This window comes from Saccopteryx bilineata, chromosome 1 (genome assembly GCF_036850765.1).
Source record: "Saccopteryx bilineata isolate mSacBil1 chromosome 1, mSacBil1_pri_phased_curated, whole genome shotgun sequence".
Classification (NCBI taxonomy): domain Eukaryota; kingdom Metazoa; phylum Chordata; class Mammalia; order Chiroptera; family Emballonuridae; genus Saccopteryx; species Saccopteryx bilineata.
In genome coordinates, this window is record NC_089490.1 from 279,464,483 (window position 1) to 279,488,862 (window position 24,380).

The 24,380-nt window shown below is 40.3% G+C and overlaps 1 protein-coding gene across 7 annotated transcripts in view; it reads right to left on the reverse strand.

Moving 5' to 3' along the window:
- Positions 1-24,380, reverse strand: part of CTNND2 (catenin delta 2) — a 985,037-nt gene that overhangs the window by 265,347 nt on the left and 695,310 nt on the right. For all 7 annotated transcript variants that reach the window (XM_066243701.1, XM_066243686.1, XM_066243718.1 and 4 more), the window contains one exon: positions 6,549-6,681. In XM_066243701.1, the coding sequence (XP_066099798.1) occupies positions 6,549-6,681 (133 nt within the window). The remainder of the gene's footprint in view (positions 1-6,548; positions 6,682-24,380) is intronic.

Consider the following 24,380-nt stretch of genomic DNA (forward strand, 5'->3'; position numbering starts at 1 on the left):
CCTTTCTGTGTTTTCTTGTATATCTCGGAGGATTTTTTAGGATTTCTATCTTGAATTCTCTGTCATTTAGCTCCAAGGTTTCTAATATATTAAATTTTTTCTCCATAGATTTTTCCTCATCTAGCTGTGTTACCTCTCTTTCTTTTGTATCCATGATATTCGATTTTCTCTTCCTTAATGGCATCTTTGGGTGTATTGCGAAGCATCTGGAAGCTCCAAGTATAGGTTTTTCTGTTTCTGGTTGAAGATCTTGTTGAGTTTTGGGGGAGATTTATCGGTATCGCTTCCTACCCCGCCATTACTCTGACGTCATCTCCCAGATCAGTTTTTATCTAGCCTGCATTTCTTAACCTCTCTCTCTGGCTGGCAGCCTATGTGTGTTCTCTCAAAAGTCATATGGATTCTCCTGCCATTTTATAGTCTGGGAAACGGAGGCTCAGAAAGGTAAAGAAACTTGCCCAAGATCACGGAGTTAGAAAGCAGCAGAGCAGCCAGGGTTCAAAGGCAGGCAGCCTGGCTCCAGAGCCTGTGCTTGACAGTATAATGTCCATTGACATCTAGTAACTAACACGGACTGCTCTGCAAAAACTGTTCAACAATATACGGTGAAGGAAAGAGATGACATGGTTCAAAGATAATCAACTGCAAAGATTGATAACACCTTTCCTTGAACTATATGAAGTGGAAACAACCAAGAATAAAATAAAAATTATGAGGCACTTTAAGTGTAGTAGACAGGAACAAGGCTGAATTTTAAAAAATATATGGAACGTTCTAAATCAACCAATAAAATAAAAAGTGTGAGGGGAAGGGGAAGTTATGCATATTTTTATACACAGAAATCAATTTCCATGTTTCAGTTAACATCTCCAAAGAAAGATAATGGCAATTTAGAAATTAGTGTAAATGGTCCAAATATATTGAAAGTATATGGAAATGCACTTGCATACACACACAAACTCCGAAAGACCGATACTCTTAAATCTGAGCCCTCTTCCCCATCAATGCAAAGTGAGTATAGATTAGGCTATATTTTCCTGGAAGTTTCTAATTGAAAATTCTGTGTCAGTCACATAAGAAGCAGGAAGCTTTTTCTGACACCACAGGGCTGGACTTTAAGCTTTTGTAAGCACTGTCACAGACCAGGGACCAGCCCTCACCTGAGGCCTAACACATGGTGTGACATTGCCCTGTTTACATGCTATCTGTCTGGGAGGTGGATTCCCTAAAAGTGGGATCAATACACTATTAATATTTGATTCACCTACATACGCACGCACAATAGGCTGTTGATAAGCTCTTTTTCCACTAGAACTAAAAATTCAATTTCTTTAAAAGCAAAAAGTCCTTTCTTGGAATTAGTATGGTAAGGTATGTTAAGATAAGAGGTATGTTAGGAGTTAGGAAAATAAAATGAGCATCAGTTTCCTAGATAAATTGTTTTTATCTTCAAACTGCATAAATTTACTGTGTAAGACCTACCCACACTTGGAACACTTTGGTTGCATATCTGATAGATGAAACTAATTTCTCATATAATGAAAGAAGAAATCAGGCCAAAAATAAATTAAATCTTCGTCAGTGGTGTTCATTACACAGAAGTAAATACATGTCAGTCCTCCCCATGTGTAACATCTTATAAGAAAGTTTGAGTTTTTCAAAGGCATGTTATTTAAGTAGACAGTCTTATGTTTAAAAAAATAAAATTTAAAATTATTTTAAAATTTGTATTAATTTTAAGTTTAAAATATATTCATTTAAAACTGATTAAATGTAATTTAATAATTTATAATAAAATAAATTATTTACAATTTCACATTTTAAAAATAATCCATTCTTGTCATTTGAAAGTGGGCAAATACTGTTGTAAATCTCTAGGTGACACAGTGTCTTGAATGCACCATATAGTGAACACACGCCCATGTATGCTCCTGTTTGGGAATGAATGCCCAGGCGTGACTGGGGCCTTGCTGCATGCCTGCTCTAATGTGTGCGTGAGAAGGAATGGAGGAGCAGTGGGTAGGAGCATGAATTAACTCAAATGACTGCAACCCATGACAGGCACTTTTATTAACCCCAAATCAATGGGATGTTCTTCATATTCTTAACTGGGAGAGTCCTCAGCTAGAATGAAGAAAGGACTTATACAAAATACTATGAAGTTATCAACATTTAGGCTCCTCCTAAAAACTGCCAGTAGTACTTTCATGTCTACTAACTCTAGAGTATCTTACGTTCAGTTTATTGTGACAGTCCCAACGATTCAGGAGGCAGCACAGATGCAGGCAGAGTTCAGATATTACTGACATCCACTATTGCCAATCACGGCTCTGCTTCTGAAAGTAGGACAACCCACCCACATGTCAGATATTCATTAGCTCAGGAAAATGAGTTGTATAAACTTAGTGTGTTTGTGGCAATGATCCAGACCCTCTCCTTCTGCGTCCTCCTTCTCCACTTGTTTGAATTTTTCTTCAACTACTTTCCTTCTGATCTCAGTTTGGCTATGAACTCTTGCTTATATGACACTCTCTTACCCTAATTTTTGGACACTCATTCTGATCTTCACAGTATTTATAACTGAATGTTTTGCCCTGGGTCAGGGAACCCATTGTATTGTAGATTCTACACTAGTGGTCCCTAACTGACCATACTGGGTTCTCTCCCATCAGTTCCACCTCCCTGATGACTGCCTCAAATCTAAGTTCACTAGACCTGTTGGAAAAACATCGGGACAGAGCTTTATTTGGTCTGCTGATTTATGGAAGTGAATTCTCATCTTTGTTCCTATAAGATCCATCATCGTTTTGAACAAAACTGAATTTCTAGGCTTTATTATGTGAAAACTGTACAAAGTAGTGTAATAAGGAATCAGCGAGGCATGATTTATGACCCTCCACATACAGGAGATTTAATTCAGCCTTTTGCTCAATGGCCTATCCATTGTGTGAGCAAAGTCAATACCAATAATGAAACGTAGACTGAAAAGCTAAATCAATTGAATAAAATGCAATAGAAAGACTAGAAGACTGAGTAAATTTGGAAAGGCTAGTGCCTGCAAGATTAGTATTTGGACAACAGGTAATTACAAAAATCAATACCTGTATATGAAAACATGGCAGGCAGCCATCTGTCACAAAGGGGGGAGTGTTCCTAATGATTTGAGTCCTGAGTGAGGATGAGAAAACAAAATAGGTCTGTGTGCAAATCCTTACCCAAGTTTATACATCTCTGTGTGTGTGGGCATGCACAACACATGTGCATTCTCTTTGTGACCGCAGGGAAAAGGAAACTCCAGATGGCCTATTCTGTATTTTATTTAGGCTTTTTGCACTTTCCCTGTTCCTTTGGAGTTTATGAACTTTGATCTCATTATGCCAACTTGGTATCAGGATGCTTGCTACATCACCCTTTCCTTTCTTCTCACCCTAGACTCCCAGGTGCCAGGGACATGTTATCATGAGGTCCTGGCAGTGTCTGGAGCCTTGAGGAGGTGGTGCTGATGACTGACACCCATAATTTGAACCACTGCTTTAAGTGCCAGCTGTTGGAAGAATTTCCAAGCAGTGAGAGGTAATATAGGCACCCTCGAGGGCATGCAGAGCAAAACAGAAAGCTAAGCACATGTCCACATGGATAAATTCACACACACACATCAGATAAAATAGCAACTGAGGTGCTTTCACTGTGTTCCTGGCCAGAAAAGAACACAAATGAATGACTATGTCACCACTGAGCAGTTTCCATACATTAAGTCACTTAGTCCCTACGGAGACTCTACCCTGGAGGTATCAGCAGCTCTCTTTTAAAGACAAAAAAGAAAGAGGTTTGCGAGGTCATGCATGATGCCTCTCTCATTCTTATTATACTACTTTATACAGTTTTCACATAATGAAGCCTAGAAATCCACTTTTGTTCAAAATGATGCCTGATCTTATAGAAAGGTGAGAACTTACCTCTATAAATCAGCAAACCAAAGCCCTGTCCTTAGGTTTTCCTACTGGTTTAGTGTCTGAGACAGCTTGTTTAAGGAGACAGCTGCTGAGCAGAGACGTGTCCCCGGAAGACGTGTCTGCCTGACACTGTATGCGTGCTGGGCACTGCTTTGCTGCTCCACCGCTTGCTTCCCCAGGGCACTGGGGTGCCCCTATGTGGCCACGCACCAGTCTACAGCCAGCTCTCAGCCTCCACAGCACTGGAGCGGCTTCAAGGCCAGTCCCTGGGTCACGCAGCAGGGCCAGTCAGGCAGTGACTTTGTACTTCCCCAGGCCATGGGTCTGACTGCCTGACTCCTTGTAATAAAGAGTCAGACCCCATTTTTTGATGTTTGGTTTCTGACAGCTCTTAAGCCTCACTCTCCTCCTTCCTCTCTGTCCATATCTGAGCAAGCTGATAAGAAAGATTGACTGTTTCCTCCTGTGGCATCAGCAGGGACTTCAAACCCCACAAGTCCCTGTCCGCCTGTGGGAACCTTGCCCTGCTCGCTACCCACCACCCCCATAACTATCCTGATATCCTGAGTCAGCCTCCTTTCCTGGTCTCTCAAGCCATGTTTGGTCCTGCTTGGGAGCCACGCTGCTCGCCCCATTGAGCCTCATTATGGGAGCAGTCCCTCCCCTTTCAGACCCTCTTGGTATGTGTGCCCTGTCACTAGTCTTGTCATCAGAACCAAATTTCAAGACGGAGGGCACCCCACTTTTGTAGGGGGTAACACACTTTGAACCAACTTTACACCAACAATGGAATAAAATGCTTTCGTGACCTTTAGAGCAACCCTCAAAGTTGTAATCTTCAAAAAAATGATGGTATGTGGTCCCTTAAGCAGAAATCTGTCCTTCATTTTGAACAGACATATAGTTTTCTATTAAAAACAGAGTGATTAAGAAAATGACCGTTTGGGACAGGAGCCACATAATCAATTCATTTTAGGTTCTTTTAATAGGTAGCATGTCTTAACATTATAAATTTATCTTAGATGGACAATATTTTTTTTCTTTTTAGCAAGAGAGAAAGAGAGAGAGAGACAGAGGGAAAGACAGATAGGAACAGACAGACAGGAGGGGAGAGAGATGAGAAACATTAATTCTTTGTTGCGGCATCTTAGTTTTTAATTGATTGTTTCTCATATGTGCCTTGAGTGGGGTGCTGCACCCAAGCCAGTGACCCCTTGCTCAAGTCAGCAACTATGGGCTTCAAGCTAGCATCCATGGAGTCATGTCTATGATCCCACACTCAAGCCAGCGACCCCACACTCAGGCTGGTGAGCCCATGCTCAAGCCAGAGACCTTGGGGTTTCAAACATAGGTCCTTTGCATCCCAGGTTGACACTCTATCTACTGTGTCACCGACTGGTCAGGCACAATAATTTTCTTTATCTCAACTTTGGTACTACTGGCATTTGGGGCTGGATAATTCTCGGTGGTGGAGGTTGTCCTGCACATTATAAGAGTCTTGCAGCATCTCTGACCATTACCCATGAGATGCTGACAACACAACCACAACTCTTCAATTGTGATCATCAAAAACTATCTCTACATGTTGTCAAATGTCCCTTGAGCAAGAGCACACCTGTTGAGAACCACTGTTCTGTATTTATTCCACAAAGAAATATGACTCTTCTGAGAATAATGCTCATGGATCAAGTCTTTCAAGTCTCTGTGGAAGAGACAGAGAAGTAATAAAAGCTGCTAGGCTACGTACACCCTATGTAAGCAAGCAAAATCTATACTAAACTGCAAATATATCTTCAGATCTTTTTCCACTCAAACTAATTTAGGCTAATTCTCAAAACTGCTTATGTACTATGAATAGAAGCAATTACACCATAACTTATAAAATCCATAACATAAAATATAACTTATAAAATCTTTTTTTCATGATTACTCAGCTGCTTGTATGCTCATGCCTGCTCCTCATCTCTAAAAATCAGAGTGAGCTGAGCTGACCACTGTGATATCACAGGACTATCACACACCATAATTTATGCATTTGAACCTATTTCTAAAACACAAGGCATGTTAACGATTGTTTACATGATGGACATAGACAATAGCTTCTTTAATGGGACACATATCTGTGTTATAGCTGGTACTTTTAAATTGCTTAAAATTCTTGGCTATAACACGAAGCTGGTTTATTGCCTAAAATTCCCATCCTATCCATGAGTTTTCCAGGAAGAACAGATGATAACATGGATTGAGGAGCCAACATAGGATGCTTTGCATTTGGTTAGGATTTAGAAGCAGAAACCACTCTTGATATAAAATTGGAAAGAGAAAGGCAAATCACACCCAAAGCACAGCAGTTGATAATCTTGTCTCTCAATATGAGTGCACGTATCCTTGGTCCTCTATTCCCCAGCATTTAAATATTAAAACGTATGACAGGAATGCCAATTAATTAGAAAGCACCATGTTTCAGTCTTACGTATGGATCAAAATTTTCAAACGTTAGTTGTTATATCTACTTCCCCATTTAACATAACTCTAAAAAAAATCTCAGTGATGATGAACCTGGCACTGGTCACTAAAGAATCCAGGAGTGCTTACCTCGGCTTTAATTTTATTGTCTCCAAAGCAGAGGTGCTGTAAATAGGCTGCAGCATTGGACTGGACCGAAGGAAACTGATGTTGCAACATCTGAATTACTTCAGGCAGTTCCGGGTCTCTCCATCCAAATTCTCTGAACAAAATGAAGGTGGAAGAACATGAGACAGAAATCCTGCCACACTGTCTACATGCAGTTACCTTTACATGGGAATAGTTCACAAATGATCATTCTGGTTTTCTTACACATGAACCCACTTAAAAAGGATTCTTTACGAAAATGATTTGTAAGTATGGGTGTGTGTATACACATATTACCTTAACTCTATCAACTCAAGTTACATGTTTATGAAGGTTATGAAAAAAGATGACTTAAAATGGCACCTGATTTTATTAATATATACATTTTTCATTTGGTCTTAAAAGAATATTTTATAAAGTCACATTTATTCTCTAAAATATCATTTTAACAGTCTTATTCAGGTAGAGTACATAGCTAAATTATCAGACAAGAGAAAATATAACTGAATGTGTTCAATCCAAAAATGTCACAATGGCAGTTAATGTCATTGTTATTGTTTACAGTTGTTATTGTTATTATCATAATCTCTTCTTTAAAAATAGACAGAGTCCCTAAATGATTCTCTGCGGATAAAGGTGTATCAATTAGATTTTATAAAATTATTTATTTAAAGAGATGGGATTATTCACACAATTTTAATAAATTTAATGCATTACATATTCTTTTCTTGTATCCTTTTTATATCTCAGATACTCCAATAAGTTTGTTGTTTATTTAATTTTAAGAAATATGCTCTAAGACAGGGATCGGGAACCTATGGCTTGCGAGCCAGATGTGGCTCTTTTGATGGCTGCATCTGGCTCGCAGAAAAATCTTTAATAAAAAAAATAATAACGTTAAAAATATAAAACATTCTCATGTATTACAATCCATTCATTTCTTACTGCTCATGTTCATGGTTGCGGGTGGCTGGAGCCAATCACAGCTGTCCTCCAGGACAACACCAAATTTTTATGGGATAATGTGTAATGTATACGGGTCATTGTGAGGTCAGGAAGTAAACTTCCCTCCTTTTAATTAAGTAGTCAGCTAGCTAATTGCAGAAACCCTTTTGACAAAGAAGATGGCTAAAAGAAAAAAAGATGAGGAGTATCATACTTTTCAGCAGGAATGGACAGAGGAATTTGCCTTTGTGGAGAGAGCAGGTTCTGCAGTGTGTCTAATATGCAATGATAAAATTGCATCGATGAAATGGTCAAATATAAAGCGGCACTTCACACATGCCATACTACATTTGCATCGAAATATCCAGAGGGGGACAGCAGGAAGAAAGCATGTCAAGAGCTACTGTGCAGAGTGCAAGCTAGTCAGCAGCAACTCTGTGTTTGGACTGAACAAGGTGACTAGAATTCAGATAACTTTACTGGTGCTTTAGCAATTGTGAGAAACAGAAAGCCATTCACAGATGGGGAGTATGCCAAAACATTCATGCTTGATGTTGCCAATGAACTTTTTGATGACTTTTCGGATAAAGACAAGATAATCAAACGAATAAAAGACATGCCTCTGTCGGCAAGAACTGTTCATGATCGTAACAACATGATGGCAAATCAAATTGAGGCAACACAAGTGAAGGACAAAAATGCAGCACCATTCTTTTCTCTTGCTTTGGATGAGTCAACAGATGTAAGCCATTTTTCCCAGTTCAGCGTGATTGCAAGGTATGCGGTCAGTGACACACTACGTGATGAAAGTCTTGCTGTTTTGCCTATGAAAGAGACAACAAGTGGGGAGGATTTATTCCAGTCTTTCACTGAGTTCACTAGAGAAAAAAATCTACTGATGGATAAACTTATTTCGGTGTGTACTGATAGTGCTCTATGCATGCTGGGGAAAAACAGAGGATTCGTAGCGCTTCTTCGTGAACATGAAAAGAGATCCATCCTAAGTTTTCACTGCAGCCTACATCAGGAGGCACTTTGTGCTCAGATGTGTGGCAAGCAGCTTGGTGAGGTAATGTCACTGGTCATTCGGGTGGTCAATTTTATTGTTGCCCGAGCTTTAAATGATCGCCAGTTTAAAACACTGCTGGATGAAGTTGGGAATAATTATCCTGGTCTGCTTCTGCACAGCAATGTGTGTTGGTTGTCAAGAGGGAAGGTGCTCAGCCATTTTGCGGGCTTGTCTGAGTGAAATCCGGACTTTTCTTGAAATGAAAAATGTCGAGCATTCTGAGTTAGCTAACACTGAGTGGATCCTGAAGTTTTACTATCTCATGGACATGACTAAACATCTGAGCCAGCTCCTGTGAAAATGGAAGACATTGGAAATACAGTCTTATCCCTTCAACAAGTAGTGTTTGCATTTGAAAACAAGCTGGAACTCTTCATCACCAACATTGAAACAGGTCGTTTACTACACTTTGAAAAACTGGGAGAGTTTAAAGATCCATGTAGAGCAAGTGACCCTGCTCAACATCTTGATCTCCAGCAGCTAGCGGGCTTCACATCTAATCTCCTGCAGTCATTCAAAGCACGCTTTGGAGAATTTCATGAGCGCACTTTTCTTTTTAAGTTCATCACTCGTCCACACGAGTGTGCAGTGAATAGCGCTGACCTGAGGTACATCCCCGGTGTCTCCATCAGAGATTTTGAGCTACAAGCTGCTGACCTGAAGGCCTCAGACATGTGGGTGAATAAGTTCAAGTCACTGAATGAAGATTTGTAAAGACTTGCATGACAGCAAGCAGAGTTGGTGAGCAAACACAAGTGGGAGAAATGAAAAAACTTCAACCTGTGGACCAGCTGATTGTCAAAACATGGAACGCGCTTCCCATCACATACCAAACACTGCAGCATGTGAATATTGCTATACTGACAATGTTTGGCTCTATGTATGCATTTGAGCAGTCTTTCTCACATTTAAAGAACATTAAGACCAACCTATGATCATGTTTAACGGATGGAAGTCTCAACGCCTGCATGAAGCTTAACCTCACCACGTATCAACCAGACTACAAAGCCATCAGCAAAATCATGCAGCACTGGAAGTTGCATTAATGGTAAGAAGTACTTTATTCATCATTGGTTAGCAACAGCGTAACAACGTTATTAAAAAGAATTTAGAGACTTATTGTACTTTAAAAGTGTTGGTCTTACATAAAATGCACACATTTACTTGTATTTAGTGTTAAACATATTGTATGGCTCTCACGGAATTACATTTTAAAATATGTGGCATTCATGGCTCTCTCAGCCAAAAAGGTTCCCGACCCATGCTCTAAGATATTTGTATCCATTTTAAAACAGAAGGTGGATTGTACCATTACACAAATATTTTTTATGGTCAATCAGTTCAACCAGTTACAATATCGAGCTGAAAGGGCCAACTGTTTGAATTGTACTCACGTAACAGGAAGCCAATTCTTAACAGAGAAATAAAAATGCAACCTCTGATACCACAGATAAAAACTTGACCTCACGAGCCACAAAAGCAGACTATTTATCTGAAGGACGGCAAGGAAGAGAAATGAGAAGGCTTTGCAACAACCACTCTACTCCTGGAGAAACAACTCAAAAGCATACATCCTACTGAAGCTGGGTCAGGGCTGTCATCCGAGAATGAGTCATGAAAAATGAGAGACAGAAAAGACCAGACAAAGGTTAAAGTTTCCTCATAGATTCTAACCTGTTCTCTTTATCTTTCCTTTATCATAACTGGTAGAATTGTCAAGCAAACCTTACATGCCGGTATTTCCCTACAGCTACTGGAGACACTACGAAAAAGGATTCCTTTTGAACTGGCTTAGTCTTGATTGGAAAGATTAAAGCATTCAATTTAGTATGCATTAATACTTACTAAATTTACCTAAAATCTTAGGCACACACACGTTTTCCAACAGACTTGAGTACAGTAACGCATTTGTTAACAAGCATAATTAAGTGATTGCTGATAATGGACAAACTGCTGACTTTTTCTTGGCCATGTGATCACAGTAGAAAACAATTATGGATGAAAACACAGGAAGAGTATTTTTCTTTTTAATTTAATTTACTTTTGTTGCATGATTCTAAACTACCTCTGCAACATTGAGATAGCAGTCCCTCTTCTTTTAATCGCGGCCTCCTAAAATTATATTCTTCATACAAATTAACTAAGAAGTCCACAGAATGCCTGTAAATTGGAATTAGAAGTGCCATGGAAAGACACTGGGTGGCTAGGATGAAGTCAGACAAGCTTGTTCTGTTGAAGGTGATTAGTGAAGAATTCATTTCAGCCTGTTATTAACTAGATGGTAACTGTTCTACAGGCGTACATGGCATTCATCAAGCACATCTTTGGAATATGACCTCTAGGGGGGCAGTCCCAGGGACTCCCTGTTCACAAGCATGACAATGCACTTGCGTAGATGTACACACACACACACACACACACACACACACACACACAGCCCAAAACAGGACAGATGGACACGCCAAAGAATCAGAGGAAGGGGTTCTCAATCACAGGTCAGAAGAAAGGCTACTGGCAGCATCCCCCTAAAACCTCTGGGCTCCCAAACAGCAGTCCCCTCCATCCCCACTGCTGTCCTCCCAGACGTGATTTCTTGCCTTCGCTCTACCAACCATGCCAATCACCTCCCACCTCACCATTCTTCCTACTGAAGTCATCAAAACATGAAAACACACAAACTCAATTGTGCCACTTTCTTCTAAAAACCCTTCAGTGGTTCTCACTGCCCTTGGGATAAAGACCAGGATATTCCCATGGCCTGAGAGACCTTTGCGAGTCCTGCCATCTCCACCTCAGCCCTGTGTGACACCACGTCCCCCGGCTCTCTGTGTCAGCGCCCCTGGCGGATGGGCTGGCAGGCAAGTGCTCTCTCTAGCCTCTGTTTGTTCTGCCTTGACTGGTCCTGGCCCAGGGGCCTCTCCCTCCAACCCAGAGCCTTGGGTTCTCCAGAAAGGAGAAACTTTGGGCACAGCCCATCCTGACTCCCATCCACACAGTACGGGGCGGTAATGGGACCATGGCCGATTATCATTCCTCTCTCCACTACGGAAAGTTCTGCACAGCCGGGGCCACAACTCTTTGGTCATCTCTGTTACCTAGCGCTTTCAACACCCTCTGGTACAAAATGAATACTACATAAATGTATTGTGAAAGAGTGAAGGCATGAAGGAGTGAATGAGGAGAAGTGTCTTGGCAGGAAGTTTCCTCAGTTCTACTGGTGACTGTTGGAAAAGCTAGGATTGTTGCCAGTTGGTCATTCCTAAGTTGCCACACACACACACACACACACACACACACAGTCACACTCCATGCTGCCAACCTGAGCAGTCTATGCATCCAAGGGATCACTCTATCCCTTAAGCCCTCCGCTGGCAACCCACTGCACTTAGAGAACTATCCAACTCCTCATGTGCTTATGAATTCCCACAGATAGGACTCTTGCCTCTCTAAAACCACTCTGGGCCTCTTGCACCAACAGAGCTGCTCCCTCTCTGTTCCCACCTCAACATCTTGGTACTTCCAGGCAGCCTTATGCCTCAGGTCTTGCACAGCGCTGTCTTGTCTTTTTGTCTTTATTCGGTCTCCTGTCTCATTCAAAGGTCCCCAAGGGGATCTCCTGGTACCTTTTAGCCAAAGAAGCTCCACCCCTCAAGTCATTTCTACCTTCATGTTTTACTTTGGCCACGATACTTAATGACTATCTGAAATTCTCTTCAATTGTTTTTATTATTATTTATTGTTATCTGCCCTCCTCCCCCACTGTGCGGACAAGGACATTCCCCATAGTACAAAAGAATCATGCCCGGAGCCACCGTGCCCCATCCTCACTGGGCTCAGTGAAACCCTGTGATAGTGGGGTGGGGGAGGGGGAACTACTCTGGGACAGAGTGAAAGGGGCAAGAGGGATCAGAGGGGCAGATAAGAGCAAACACAACACTCCGCTAATGTCTGAATTGTCTCCTAGCCTAGCCCAGCCTTCCAGGATGGGGCTGAAGCGAATTGTATGTGCAGGCAATTCACTTCCGGCTTATTCTAACTGCATTCCTCTTGAACTTGGCCATGGCAACAGTTATGCTACATTTCACATAGTACATGCTAAAGCACCCCCACCCCCAGCAGAAAGTCTGGGGGAATGATTATATCCAAGTCTCTTTTACTAAAACAGTTTTGTGTCACCTAGACATTCTATTTGGACTTTTTACAGCCCATGGAGATAGACTTGACAAAAAAGAGCTGGAGGCCTATAGGAAATAAAATGTCCTTCTCCTTTGGGCCAGGACTCAGTTTATGATATAGTTTCCTCACATAAGGTCTTAACCCTTAAGGATAAGGAGTGGGTTATAAGACAAAATGTTCTGGAAAAGACAAATACCAGCCAAGAGGAGCTGATGTGAGAAAGCTGCGGTGTTCAGCACAGCCCGGTGAGTCTGTGAACCAGGAAGGGCCGGGGGGGGGGGGGGGGGGGGGGGGGCACGGCTGCCTCGGAAGGAGGGGCAGTGAAGACAAGGCTGGGAAGCAATTGGAAGTGAGATCCTGAAGGGCCTTTCATTCAAATGCAAAACGGCTGGGCCTGGTTTGTGGTCGGTATTGTGCAAAGAAATCTACGGAAACTTAGATGTCCCAGGCTTACAGAATAGGCAGGAAAAATAACCTTAGGTAATAGTGTAGGCATGTACTAAAAGTCAGTTGCCAAGGCTCCCTGCTCATATGCTTTACCTCTTTAATCCTTAACTAGCCTTATGCAGTTTACTTTCATGTTACAGAAGAAATTAAGATGTTAATGAACTTAAGTGATGAAGCCAGAATAAAACTTTTAGATCAACAAACTTAACCATATAATTATGTTGCATACTGTGATCACTGTCTTAAAAAAATGTCTAAACAGTGACATTGTGTAAAAAATAAACATGCCTAAAACAGTGTCTTCTGTGGGATATCTGGCAATGTCTGAAGATATATTTGGTTGTCACAACTGGAAAATGCTATTGGCATCAAGTGAGTAGAGGCCAGGGATGCTGCTCCACATCCTACAGTGCAGCCCCCACAACCAGAACTCCTCTGTCCCAAAATGTCATTAGGGCAGGGGAGTAGAAACCCTGGTCCAAACATGATGTATTTGATCACTTTGTTGAGCAAGTGCATTATAAATCTTTCTCTCCTTGATTATCATATGGGAATGGGCAAAGGATTTTTACCAGAGTAATTGGGAAAGAGTTTAGAACTTGAACATCTCACATTTTCTCTTCTAGCCTATAAAGATAGATTAGTCCCTTAGTGTATGCTGGTCTTGGCTTCCATGGATCAAATCTAGAGAATAATGCCACTTACTCCATGTGCTTTCTTTTTAAATGACACCATAAAATAATATATGTAAAAATGCTTGGCAAACCATTAAGAGCTAGATTTATACTAGTAATTGCTATTCCAAGGCAGCAATAAGGTATACATAATACCATTTAAAAAATAACTTTTACTTATGTGTATTCCATTGGATATTACACTCATTTGAAGGAATGTAAATGTAAGGAGAGACACTGCTCTAGCATGTAGTAAAAACTGGGCATTAGAACGAGCCATTATTAGAGTTCCGGTCAAGATGACAGAGTAGGAGGACATTGCACTCACTTCCTCCCATGACTACATCAAAATTAAAACTAACTTATAGAACAAGCAACCTGGATAGCCACCTGCAGTCTAGCTAGACAGAAGTCCTACAACTGAAAATATAAAGAAGAAGCCACATCGAGACTGGTAAGAGGGGCAGAGATGCAAAACATGCTTCCCCCACACCCACATGTGGCAGTTCAGAATCCATAGAGATGTCTCAGCTGCATAGGACGCCCTGAAGAAGGAGAGATCTCAGCCCCACGCTGGGCTCCAAGGCCTAACAGGGATTCCACATAACAGTTGGCTGTGAAATTATGCAGGCTTCTGTTTGTCTGGGTGAGGCAGAAAGCTAACATAAACATAGGCATCCTCCTAAAAGGCATAAAACTGTCACTCACAGGCACTCACCTTGGGCTCTGGTGGAAAGACAGTGGCTTGGAGAGCTCCAGAGAAATCCAGGGAGAAACTGAGTTGTGTGACTTTGGGATGAGGGCTGGATAGTTGGCTGTCATTGTCCCTGGGTTGAGTTTTCTTACATGGCTGATGAACTCTACCTTTCCTGTGTTGAGCCTTCTTCCCATATAGCCAAATTTAAATCTACATTAGCCTGATGAACTTCACTAGCTCCACCCTGTGACTGCCTGAGACCTGGCCTAACCAACTGACACACAGCCTGAGGCTCTGTTGGCTACAACAAGCCTGGGCCTGCACTGCAGTCTTTCTTTAAAAACTCTGAAGGAATTTTGGTCAAGCTCAGGAGGATGGAGGTATGTCAGAGACATACAGGGAGAAACTCCATTGTATAGCTTTAAGGGAAGGGCTGGAAGGATGGACACCACTGTCTCTGTGTTGAGCCCTCCCAGCTCATGACCAAATCTGTACCGACATTAGTGTGGTGAGCTCCACTAGCCCCAGCCTGCTGACTCCCTACCCCACCACAAAGGTCTTCAGGCCCTATGTGGGTGGTGGCTGGCCACAGTGTGTCCTGAGACTTTTGCTGAGTGGCCTCAGGCCTAGCACAGGTGCTAATATGGATCTGTATTAATCTGGTGAACACAACTCATCCCACCCTGGTGACTACCTGAGACTATGCCTTGCACAGTTGTACTGAACAAGACTCTTTTAGCAGCTGAGACTTACAGGCAGCCAGCAGGTGGCAGTAGGTCTCAGGGTATGTTGGGTCCTTTGCTGACCTGCCATAAGCCCCATACTGGTAGCAGCCCACCTCAGTTCACAGTTTGAACTCTCTTACGCACATCCAGGCCTAGCAGAGAGAGCTATCAATGGCAAATTGGTTTGTAACTCTTAAAGATAGCCTCTGGCTGGTCATAGAAAGCATCTGACACTAACCTGTACTGATGTCCCTCCCAAGAAGCCCCAGAGACAATACACCTGGTGGCTAGCTTTAGACCACAACAGAGCAGCACACCTAAAGGAAGGTCTTAGCAGGCACCACACACCACTGGGGAGAATCCTGTACCATGGGGTCAGCCAATAAACAGCAGCTCAGATTCTATTGTCATAGCCAACCTTCATTGCCAGGTAGCCTGAGGGTCAATCCTACCCACTGATGTTCCTACAGCAATCAAGTCTCAACAACAGTAGAAAAGCACACACAACCCACAAAGGGACACTCCTAGAGCACCCATCTCAGGTGATCAGTGCTACTGGGCCCCACAGAACACCCACTACCTAAGGCTGAGAAATGTAAATCTACCTAATACATAGAAGCAAACACAAGGAGGCAGAAAAAATAGAGAGACAAAAAAACATGTCTCAAATAAAAAATAAGAGAAATCTCCAGAAACTAAATAAAATGAGAGCAAGCAATTTACCAGAGGCAAAGTTTCAAAACATTGATTATAAAGATGCTAAAGAAACTTAGAAGAAGAACAGATGAATTCAGTGAAACCATTAACAAAGAAATAGTAAGCATAAAAAAAGAACATAAAGAAATAAAGAAGAACAAGTCAGAAATGAAGATACAATATCTGAAATGAAGAATACACTAGAATGAATCAATAGCAGATTAGATAAAGCAGAGAAACAAATCAGCAATTTGGAAGACAAAAATAGCAGAAAACACATAATCCAAACAAAACAAAACAAAAACATTAAAAAATGAGGACAGTTTAAGGGACCTCTAGGGCAACATCAAGCCTAATAACAGTCATATTATAGGGGCACCAAAAGAAGAAAAAGAGAGAAAAAGAAATTGAGAATGTATTTGAAGAAACAATAGAAAATTTCTCTAGCCTGGTGAAGAAAAAAGACATACAATTTCAAGAGTTACAGAGTCCCAAACAAGATGAACCCAAAGAGGCCCAAACCAAGCTACATCATAATTAAAATGTCAAAGGTTAAAGACAAAAGAGAGAATATTAAAAGCAGCAAAAAAAAAGATAGTTAATTACCTACAAAGGAGCTCCCATAGACTGTCTGCTGATTTCTCAACAGAAACATTTAACGCTAGAAGTGATTGACATAAAATATTCAAAATAATGAAAAGCAAGGACCTACAACTAAGACTGCTCTGTCCAGCAAGGCTATCAGTTAACATTGAAGGAGACTAAAAATACTTCTCAGACAACAAAAAGCTAAAGGAGTTTATCACCACTATTACAAGTAATTTCAAAGGAACCTTTTAAGAAGAAAAAAATGAAGGAACATGAATATGAATAATAAAATAGACATAACTGTACTTATCAATAATCACTTTAAATGTAAATGATTTAAATGCTCCAATAAAAAGACACAGGGTAGTTGAATGGATAAGATAATAGACCCATGTATATGCTGTCTACAAGAGACCCACTTCATATTGAAAGATACATATGGACTGAAAGTAAAGTGACATAAAAAATATACAAATGAAAAGGGGAAGAAAGCTGGGGTAGTAATACTTTTATCTGACAAAATAAACTTTAAAACAAAGGCCATAGTAAGAAACAGAGAAGGACACTATATAATGATAAAAAGAGCAATCTAACAAGAGGATATGACCCTTGTAAACACTTACACACCCAAAATAGGAGCACCTAAATATATAAGGCAAATCTTGATGGATATAAAGAAAAAATTGACAGTAATACGGACATAAAAGAACAAATCTTCCAGACAGAAAATCAACAAGGAAACAGTGGCCTTAAATGACACACTAGATGAGATGGATTTAACTGATATCTTCAGAGCATTTCACCACAAAGCAGCAGAATATATTCTTTTCAAGTACATATGGAATACTTTCTAGGGCAGACTACATGTTAAGACACAAATAAACAAATCTCAACAAATTTAAGGAGACTGAAATCATATCAAGCATCTTCTCCAACCATAATGGTATAAAACTAGAAATCAATCCCAAAGATAAAGCTGGAAAACAAGCAAAAGGAGGCTAAGTAACATTTTACTAAACAATGAATGGGTTAACAATGAGATCAAGGGAAAATATCAAAAGATATCTTGAGACAAATGAAAATGAAAACACAACCCCAAATCTATGGAACACAGTGAAAGTAATCTGAAGAGGGAAATTATAGCAAATCAGGTCTATCTAAAGAAACAAGAAAAATATGACCCAATGTAACCTAACACTCAAAGGAACTAAAAAAAGAATAACAAACAAAGCCCAAAGGAAGTAGAAGAAAGGAAATAATAGAGATCATAGCAAAAAAATAAAATTAAATTAAAATTAATAGAAATTATCAATGAAACTAAAAACTGGTTCTTTAAAAAGATAAGAATGATAAACATTTAATCAGACTAATTAAGAAAAAAAGAGTATCCAAATAAATATAATCAGAAGTGAAAATGAAGAAATAACAATTGATCCATAGAAATACAAAGAATTATAAGAAAATACTTTAAACAATTATATACCAACAAATTAGAAAATCTGGAAAAAATGGATAAATTTCTCAAAATATATAATTGTTCAAGACTGGAAAAAAAAACCCATAAAAATCCCAGAAAGTCTAAACAGGACAATTACAATCAACAAAATCAATTTAGTAATCAAATGTCCCAACAAGCAAAGGTTTTTGACTGGGTACTTCACAGGTGAATTTTACCCAACATTCAAAGGAGAATGAACACTTATCCTTCTCAAACTATTCTTGAAAGTTTTAGAGGAAAGAAGTTTCCCAAACTCATTTTACAAGGTCAGCATTATCTTAATTCCAAAACCTGTCACAGAGTTTACAAAAAGAAAATTATCAGCCAATATTCCTGATGAACATAGATGCAAAAATCCTCAACAAGTTATTAGCAAACTGAATTCATCAATACATTAATAAAAATATCATACACCATGATCAAGTGGGATTTATTATTTGCAAATTTGGTTTAATAGCCACAAATCAATTAACATAATACAACACAAATAAAATGAAGAATAAAAATCATATCAATAGATGCAGAAAAAGCATCTGACAAGTCCAGCATTGATTTATGAGAAAAACTTTTAGCAAAGTGGAACAGAGGGGCTACACCTCAACATAATAAAGGCTATAGACGACAGACTCACAGCTAACAACATGCTCAACTGAGAAAAGCTAAAAGCATTTTCTTTAAAATCAGGAAAAAGACAAAGTTGTCCATTTTCACCACTTTTTTTTTTTTTCATCTTTTCTGAAGCTGGAAACAGGGAGAGACAGTCAGACAGACTCCCGCATGCGCCCGACTGGGATCCACCCGGCACGCCCACCAGGGGGCGACGCTCTGCCCACCAGGGGGCGATGCTCTGCCCATCCTGGGCGTCGCCATGTTGCGACCCTCCTGGGTGTCGCCATATTGCGACCAGAGCCACTCTAGCGCCTGGGGCAGAGGCCACAGAGCCATCCCCAGCGCCCGGGCCATCTTTTGCTCCAATGGAGCCTTGGCTGCGGGAGGGGAAGAGAGAGACAGAGAGGAAAGCGCGGCGGAGGGGTGGAGAAGCAAATGGGCGCTTCTCCTATGTGCCCTGGCCGGGAATCAAACCCGGGTCCTCCGCACGCTAGGCCGATGCTCTACCGCTGAGCCAACCGGCCAGGGCCCATTTTCACCACTTTTATTCAATATAACATTGGAAGTCCTAGCCATAGCAATCAGACAAAAAAAAAAAAAAAAAAAAGAAATAAAAGACAACTGAATTGGAAAGAAAGAAGTAAAACTGTCAGACATATACTGCCTATAAAGAACTCTGATGAGTTCACCAAAAAACTACTAGAACTGGTAAATAAATTCAATGAAGTAGCAGGATACAAAATTAATATTCAGAAATCAGTTACATTTTTATACACCAATAATAAAGTGTCAGGAAGAAAAATTAAAAGAATAATCCCATTTACAACTGCATCATAAAAGTAAAATACCTAAAAATAAATTTAACCAAGGTGGTAAAAAGCCTGTACTCAAAAAATTGTGAGACATTGAAGAAGATACAAATAAATGGAAACATATACTATGCTCATGGATAGGAAGAATTAACCTTGTTAAACTGTCTAAACTACCCAAAGCAATTTATAGATTCAATGCAATTCCTATCAAAATGTGAATGGTATTTTTCACAGAATAAGAACAAATAATCCAAAAATTTATATGGAACCACAAAAGACCCCAAATAGCTATAGTAATCTTGAGAAAGAAGAACAAAGTTGCAGTTTTCATGCTACCTCATATCAAATTATATTACGAGGCTATAATCAAAATAGCTTGGCATTGGCATAAAATCAGACATAGAAATCCATAGGACAGAAAAGAGAGCCCATGACTATAAAGATCAATTAATATATGACAAAAGAGGCAAGAACATAAAATGGGATAAAGACAGTCTATTCAATCAATGGTGGTGGAAATATTAGATTTATGCAAAAATATAAAACCAGACCACTTTCTTATACCATATACAAGAAGAAATTTAAAATGAATTAAAGACTTAAACATAAGACTTGAAAGCATAAAACTCCTAGAACACATAGGCAGTAAACTTTCTGACATTTTTCTTAGTAATATTTTTTATATATATCTCCTCAGGCAAGAAAACAAAAACAAATGGGATATATCAAACTAAAAAGTTTTTGTACAGCAAAATAAACCATCAACAAAACTTAAACGGCCTGGCGTGCGGGGGACCCGGGTTCGATTCCCGGCCAGGGCACATAGGAGAAGTGCCCATTTGCTTCTCCACCCCCCCACCTCCTTCCTCTCTGTCTCTCTCTTCCCCTCCCGCAACCAAGGCTCCATTGGAGCAAAGATGGCCCGGGTGCTGGGGATAGCTCCTTGGCCTCTGCCCCAGGCACTAGAGTGGCTCTGGTCGCAGCAGAGCGACGCCCCGGAGGGGCAGAGCATCGCTCCCTGGTGGGCAGAGCGTTGCCCCTGGTGGGCGTGCCGGGTGGATCCCCATCGGGCGCATGCGGGAGTCTGTCTGACTGTCTCTCCCCATTTCCAGCTTCAGAAAAATACAACCCCCCCCAAAAAACAAAACTTAAAGACAACCTACTAAATAGGAGAAGATATTTGTCAATGATATATCTGATAAAAGATTAACATCCAAAATTTATAAAGTACTCATATAACTCAACTCCAAGAACAAACAAACAAACAAAAAACAAACAAAAATCCAATCCAATTAAAAAATATGGGAATGGGGCCTGAATAGCTACTTCTCCAAAGAGGACAAACAAATGGCCATTAGATATATGAAAAGTTGCTAAATGTCACTAACCATCAGAAAAATGAAAGTTAAAACCACAATGAGATGCCACCTCACACCTGTGGGAATGGCTGTCATCTCTAAATCAACAAACGACAAGTATGGGCAAGGATGTAGAAAAAAGTGAAACCTCATGTACTGTTGGTAGGATTGCAAACGGGTGGACACTGTGGAAAACATTATAAAGTTTCCTCAAAATATTAAAAATGGAACTGCCTTATGACCCAGCTATTTCTGTAGAAATCCAAAACACTAATTCGAAAAGTCATATGCACCCTTATGTTCACTGCAGCATTATTTACAATAGTCAAGATATGAAAGCAACCTAAGTGTTCATCAATAGATGAGGTATGTATATAAAAAGATTTGGTATGTATATACAATGAAATACTACTTGGCCATAAAAAAAAAGAATGAAATCTTACCATTTGCAACAGTATGCAGGATAGTATGCTGAGTGAAATAAATCACTCGGAGAAAGACAAATACGATGTGATTTCACTTATATATAGAATCTAAAAAATAAAATAAACAAACAAAACAGAAACATACTCATAGATACAGAGACCAGACTAACAGTTGCCAGAGGAAAGGGGGATTGAAAGACAGGGTAAAAAAGGTGAAGAGATTAAAAAGCACAAATTGGCAGTTACAAAATAGTCACAGGATGTAAAGTGCAGCAGGGAATACAGTAAACAATATTGTAAAAACTATGTATGGTGTCAGGTGGGTACTTGACTTACCAGGGGACTCATTTCATAAATTAAATAGGTGTCTAACCACTATGTAGCACACCTGAAACTAATATAAAATAATACTGAATGTCAACTGTAATTTAAAAACAAAGTAAAATAAATTAAAGAATGAAATGTGCCATTATGAAATGATTTTCTTTCCTCTATTCCCCTTCAGAGGTAGTGCTATGTGGGCAACTTTCTCTGGATGCAGTCAGAGCTAGTTCAAATCCTGCTCCACCACGGGCTCTCGCAGCCGTGGGCTCCTCCTGTCTGTGTCTCTCCTTTACTGCAGTCTCTCCATGGTCTGGCATTCGACGTTTTCTCAGAATACACTTTCATTGAGCCCATCTGTTATACTGAAATAATAATTCCTACCTTGGAGTATGTGAGGATGATTAGAATAATATACATGAACTCCTTAGAGCACTATCTGGAACATACTGTGGGCCCTCAAGAAATGTCAAGTATTAAATATAACTAGGTGAAGAAGAAAAGAATAAGAAATGAGAACCATCTAAGATTTCCTAAAGATGCCAAACGTATAACTCATTTGTTACTGGGCTTCACTTTAGAAATGTTAATGGAACTGGAGAATATGCAAATGTAACCTTTTCTCCATTAAAACTTGTCACACAGACCAGCAATATTGTGACTAAATCTTCACTCTTATAGGGACTATCTGGGTTGTTAAAACTACAACCTGCTCAGCACAGTGCTAAATAGCAAACACTTTGAAATTCGTTACTATGTTATCCTGGCACTGCCAGAAGAGAGTTGATATGCTGTCACAACATTGTATCGCATTTACTTCTGCATGGAAAAGAGCCCCAGGACAACCAGAGCCTTCAGGAATTGAAAATACAATTTCCAGATTTTCGGCAAAGCTTAATGCCTCGTGTTTGTTCACTCAACCAGTACTTCTAGACGTGTCTTCTGATGGAGCAGCCACAGTGCTCCAGACTCAGCTCATGGGGACAGAAGTGCTCTGGGACCACCCAGCCTGTAGCTCCTTCCTCTTCTCACCTGAAATCTGGATTATAAATTACACCCTCCCTTTTCAGAAAATATTGAAGCAACTCCCACAAATCATCTATGATCATGTGATAAGACAGAAATGAGAAATCAAGTATACTAGAGAAAAATTCAAATATGAAGAGCATAAGGGCAGTCAATTTGGTTAATTTGTTTCAGATTTATCTCTTTCTTTACAAATAGCCCTACCAACAGGAGATAAATTGATACAGGAGAGAAGAGGCAGTTCCTGTTATAGGAAAAGACAAAATGGCCACTATTTGGTGCACTAGGAAATGAAGAGGGAAGACCTTGGAACCCTAGACCTGCCTCAGTATCTGCGGTGGGTCTCTGGTTAGGATACTATGGTAAACTGAATACCTCCCCCCACCCCACCCCCCACCCCCACAAGTTATCCAGGTCCTAATTTCTGAACCCTGTAGTGGCTTTGTATGTAAAAACTAATTTTGCACAGACTAAGACAGCAACATAACACTGAAAATAAGATGCTGTGCTACTGTCTTTGAAGGTGGAATAAGGTCCCAAGAGCCATGGAATGCAAGGACTGCAGCTATAGAAGCTGGAAGAGACAAGAACAAGGATTTCCCCCTAGAACCTCTGGCAGCAGCATGGCCCTACAGACACTATGACTATGGTCCAGTGAGTCTGACTTTCAGACTATAAGAGAATGTGTGTTGTTTTAAATCATCAACTTTGTGGTAATTTATTATTAAGAAACAAATGCAGAGGCCCATCTGACCTCAGCCCCTTTTAAGCCTGGAAGAGACCACCACACTGGGGCAAGGAGGTGGAGGGAAATGCTTAAGATATTTCAAGAGGCACCACCTCTAATTCATGTCTCTAGGAATTCTCTGTGTGACTTCTGATCATCAGATAGATTCCTCTATTAATTTGCTCTGACTTCCTCTTGTTTATCTACCTGGAACTTCAACTTCTCTGACCTTCAGATTATTTTAGTAAAACCCAGTATCCTTTACTTCTGGCCTTATTCCCACAGGCTACCTGCCTATGAAACCAGAAATATCAGAATTCCTGCTGCGTGTCACCATTTCAAGAGACAGGGATTGAATCTTTTATGGGTGCTATAGACGAAAAAGGGGCCACATGCTGAACCTGACAAGCTCCGGGGAGGCCTGCATGGTGGCCTTGCAAACTCAGAGACCTAGTGTAACCACACAGGATGACCTGAAATTAAAACTTCCTAACTAAACGCAGTTCAGGGTGGGTAGTCATGTCTAGGGAGGTATTTTTTTTCTAACAAATGTCCATGCTTACCTTGAGGGAGCTTGTCATCTTTTGTATCTATTGTACAATAATGTATCTGATAACACACCTTTAAAATATAACAGTCAGGGCATAACCACCCCACTAGAGCAGAAACCACAAATCCCTCCATTGTTCTTATTTTCATGTTAACTGGTAACTATCCTGTGCCCATATGTAAGTATGTATTTATTACTTTTACTTTTATCCAATCCCAGAGATTTCCAGCTTTGCTTTCTCCTATCTCCCTAATCTGTCACCAATGGATTTCATGAAACACCCTTACATCTTCCTCTTTGATTTCTTCTTCTTCTTTTTTATTGATTTTTTGGAGAGAGGGTGAGAGACAGATAGAGAGAAGAAGAAAGGGAGAGTGAGAGTGAGAAAGAGGGGGAAGAAGTGGAAAGCATCTGCTTGTAGTAGTCGCTTCCTGTATGTGCCTTGACCAGTCAAGCCCAGGGTTTCAAACA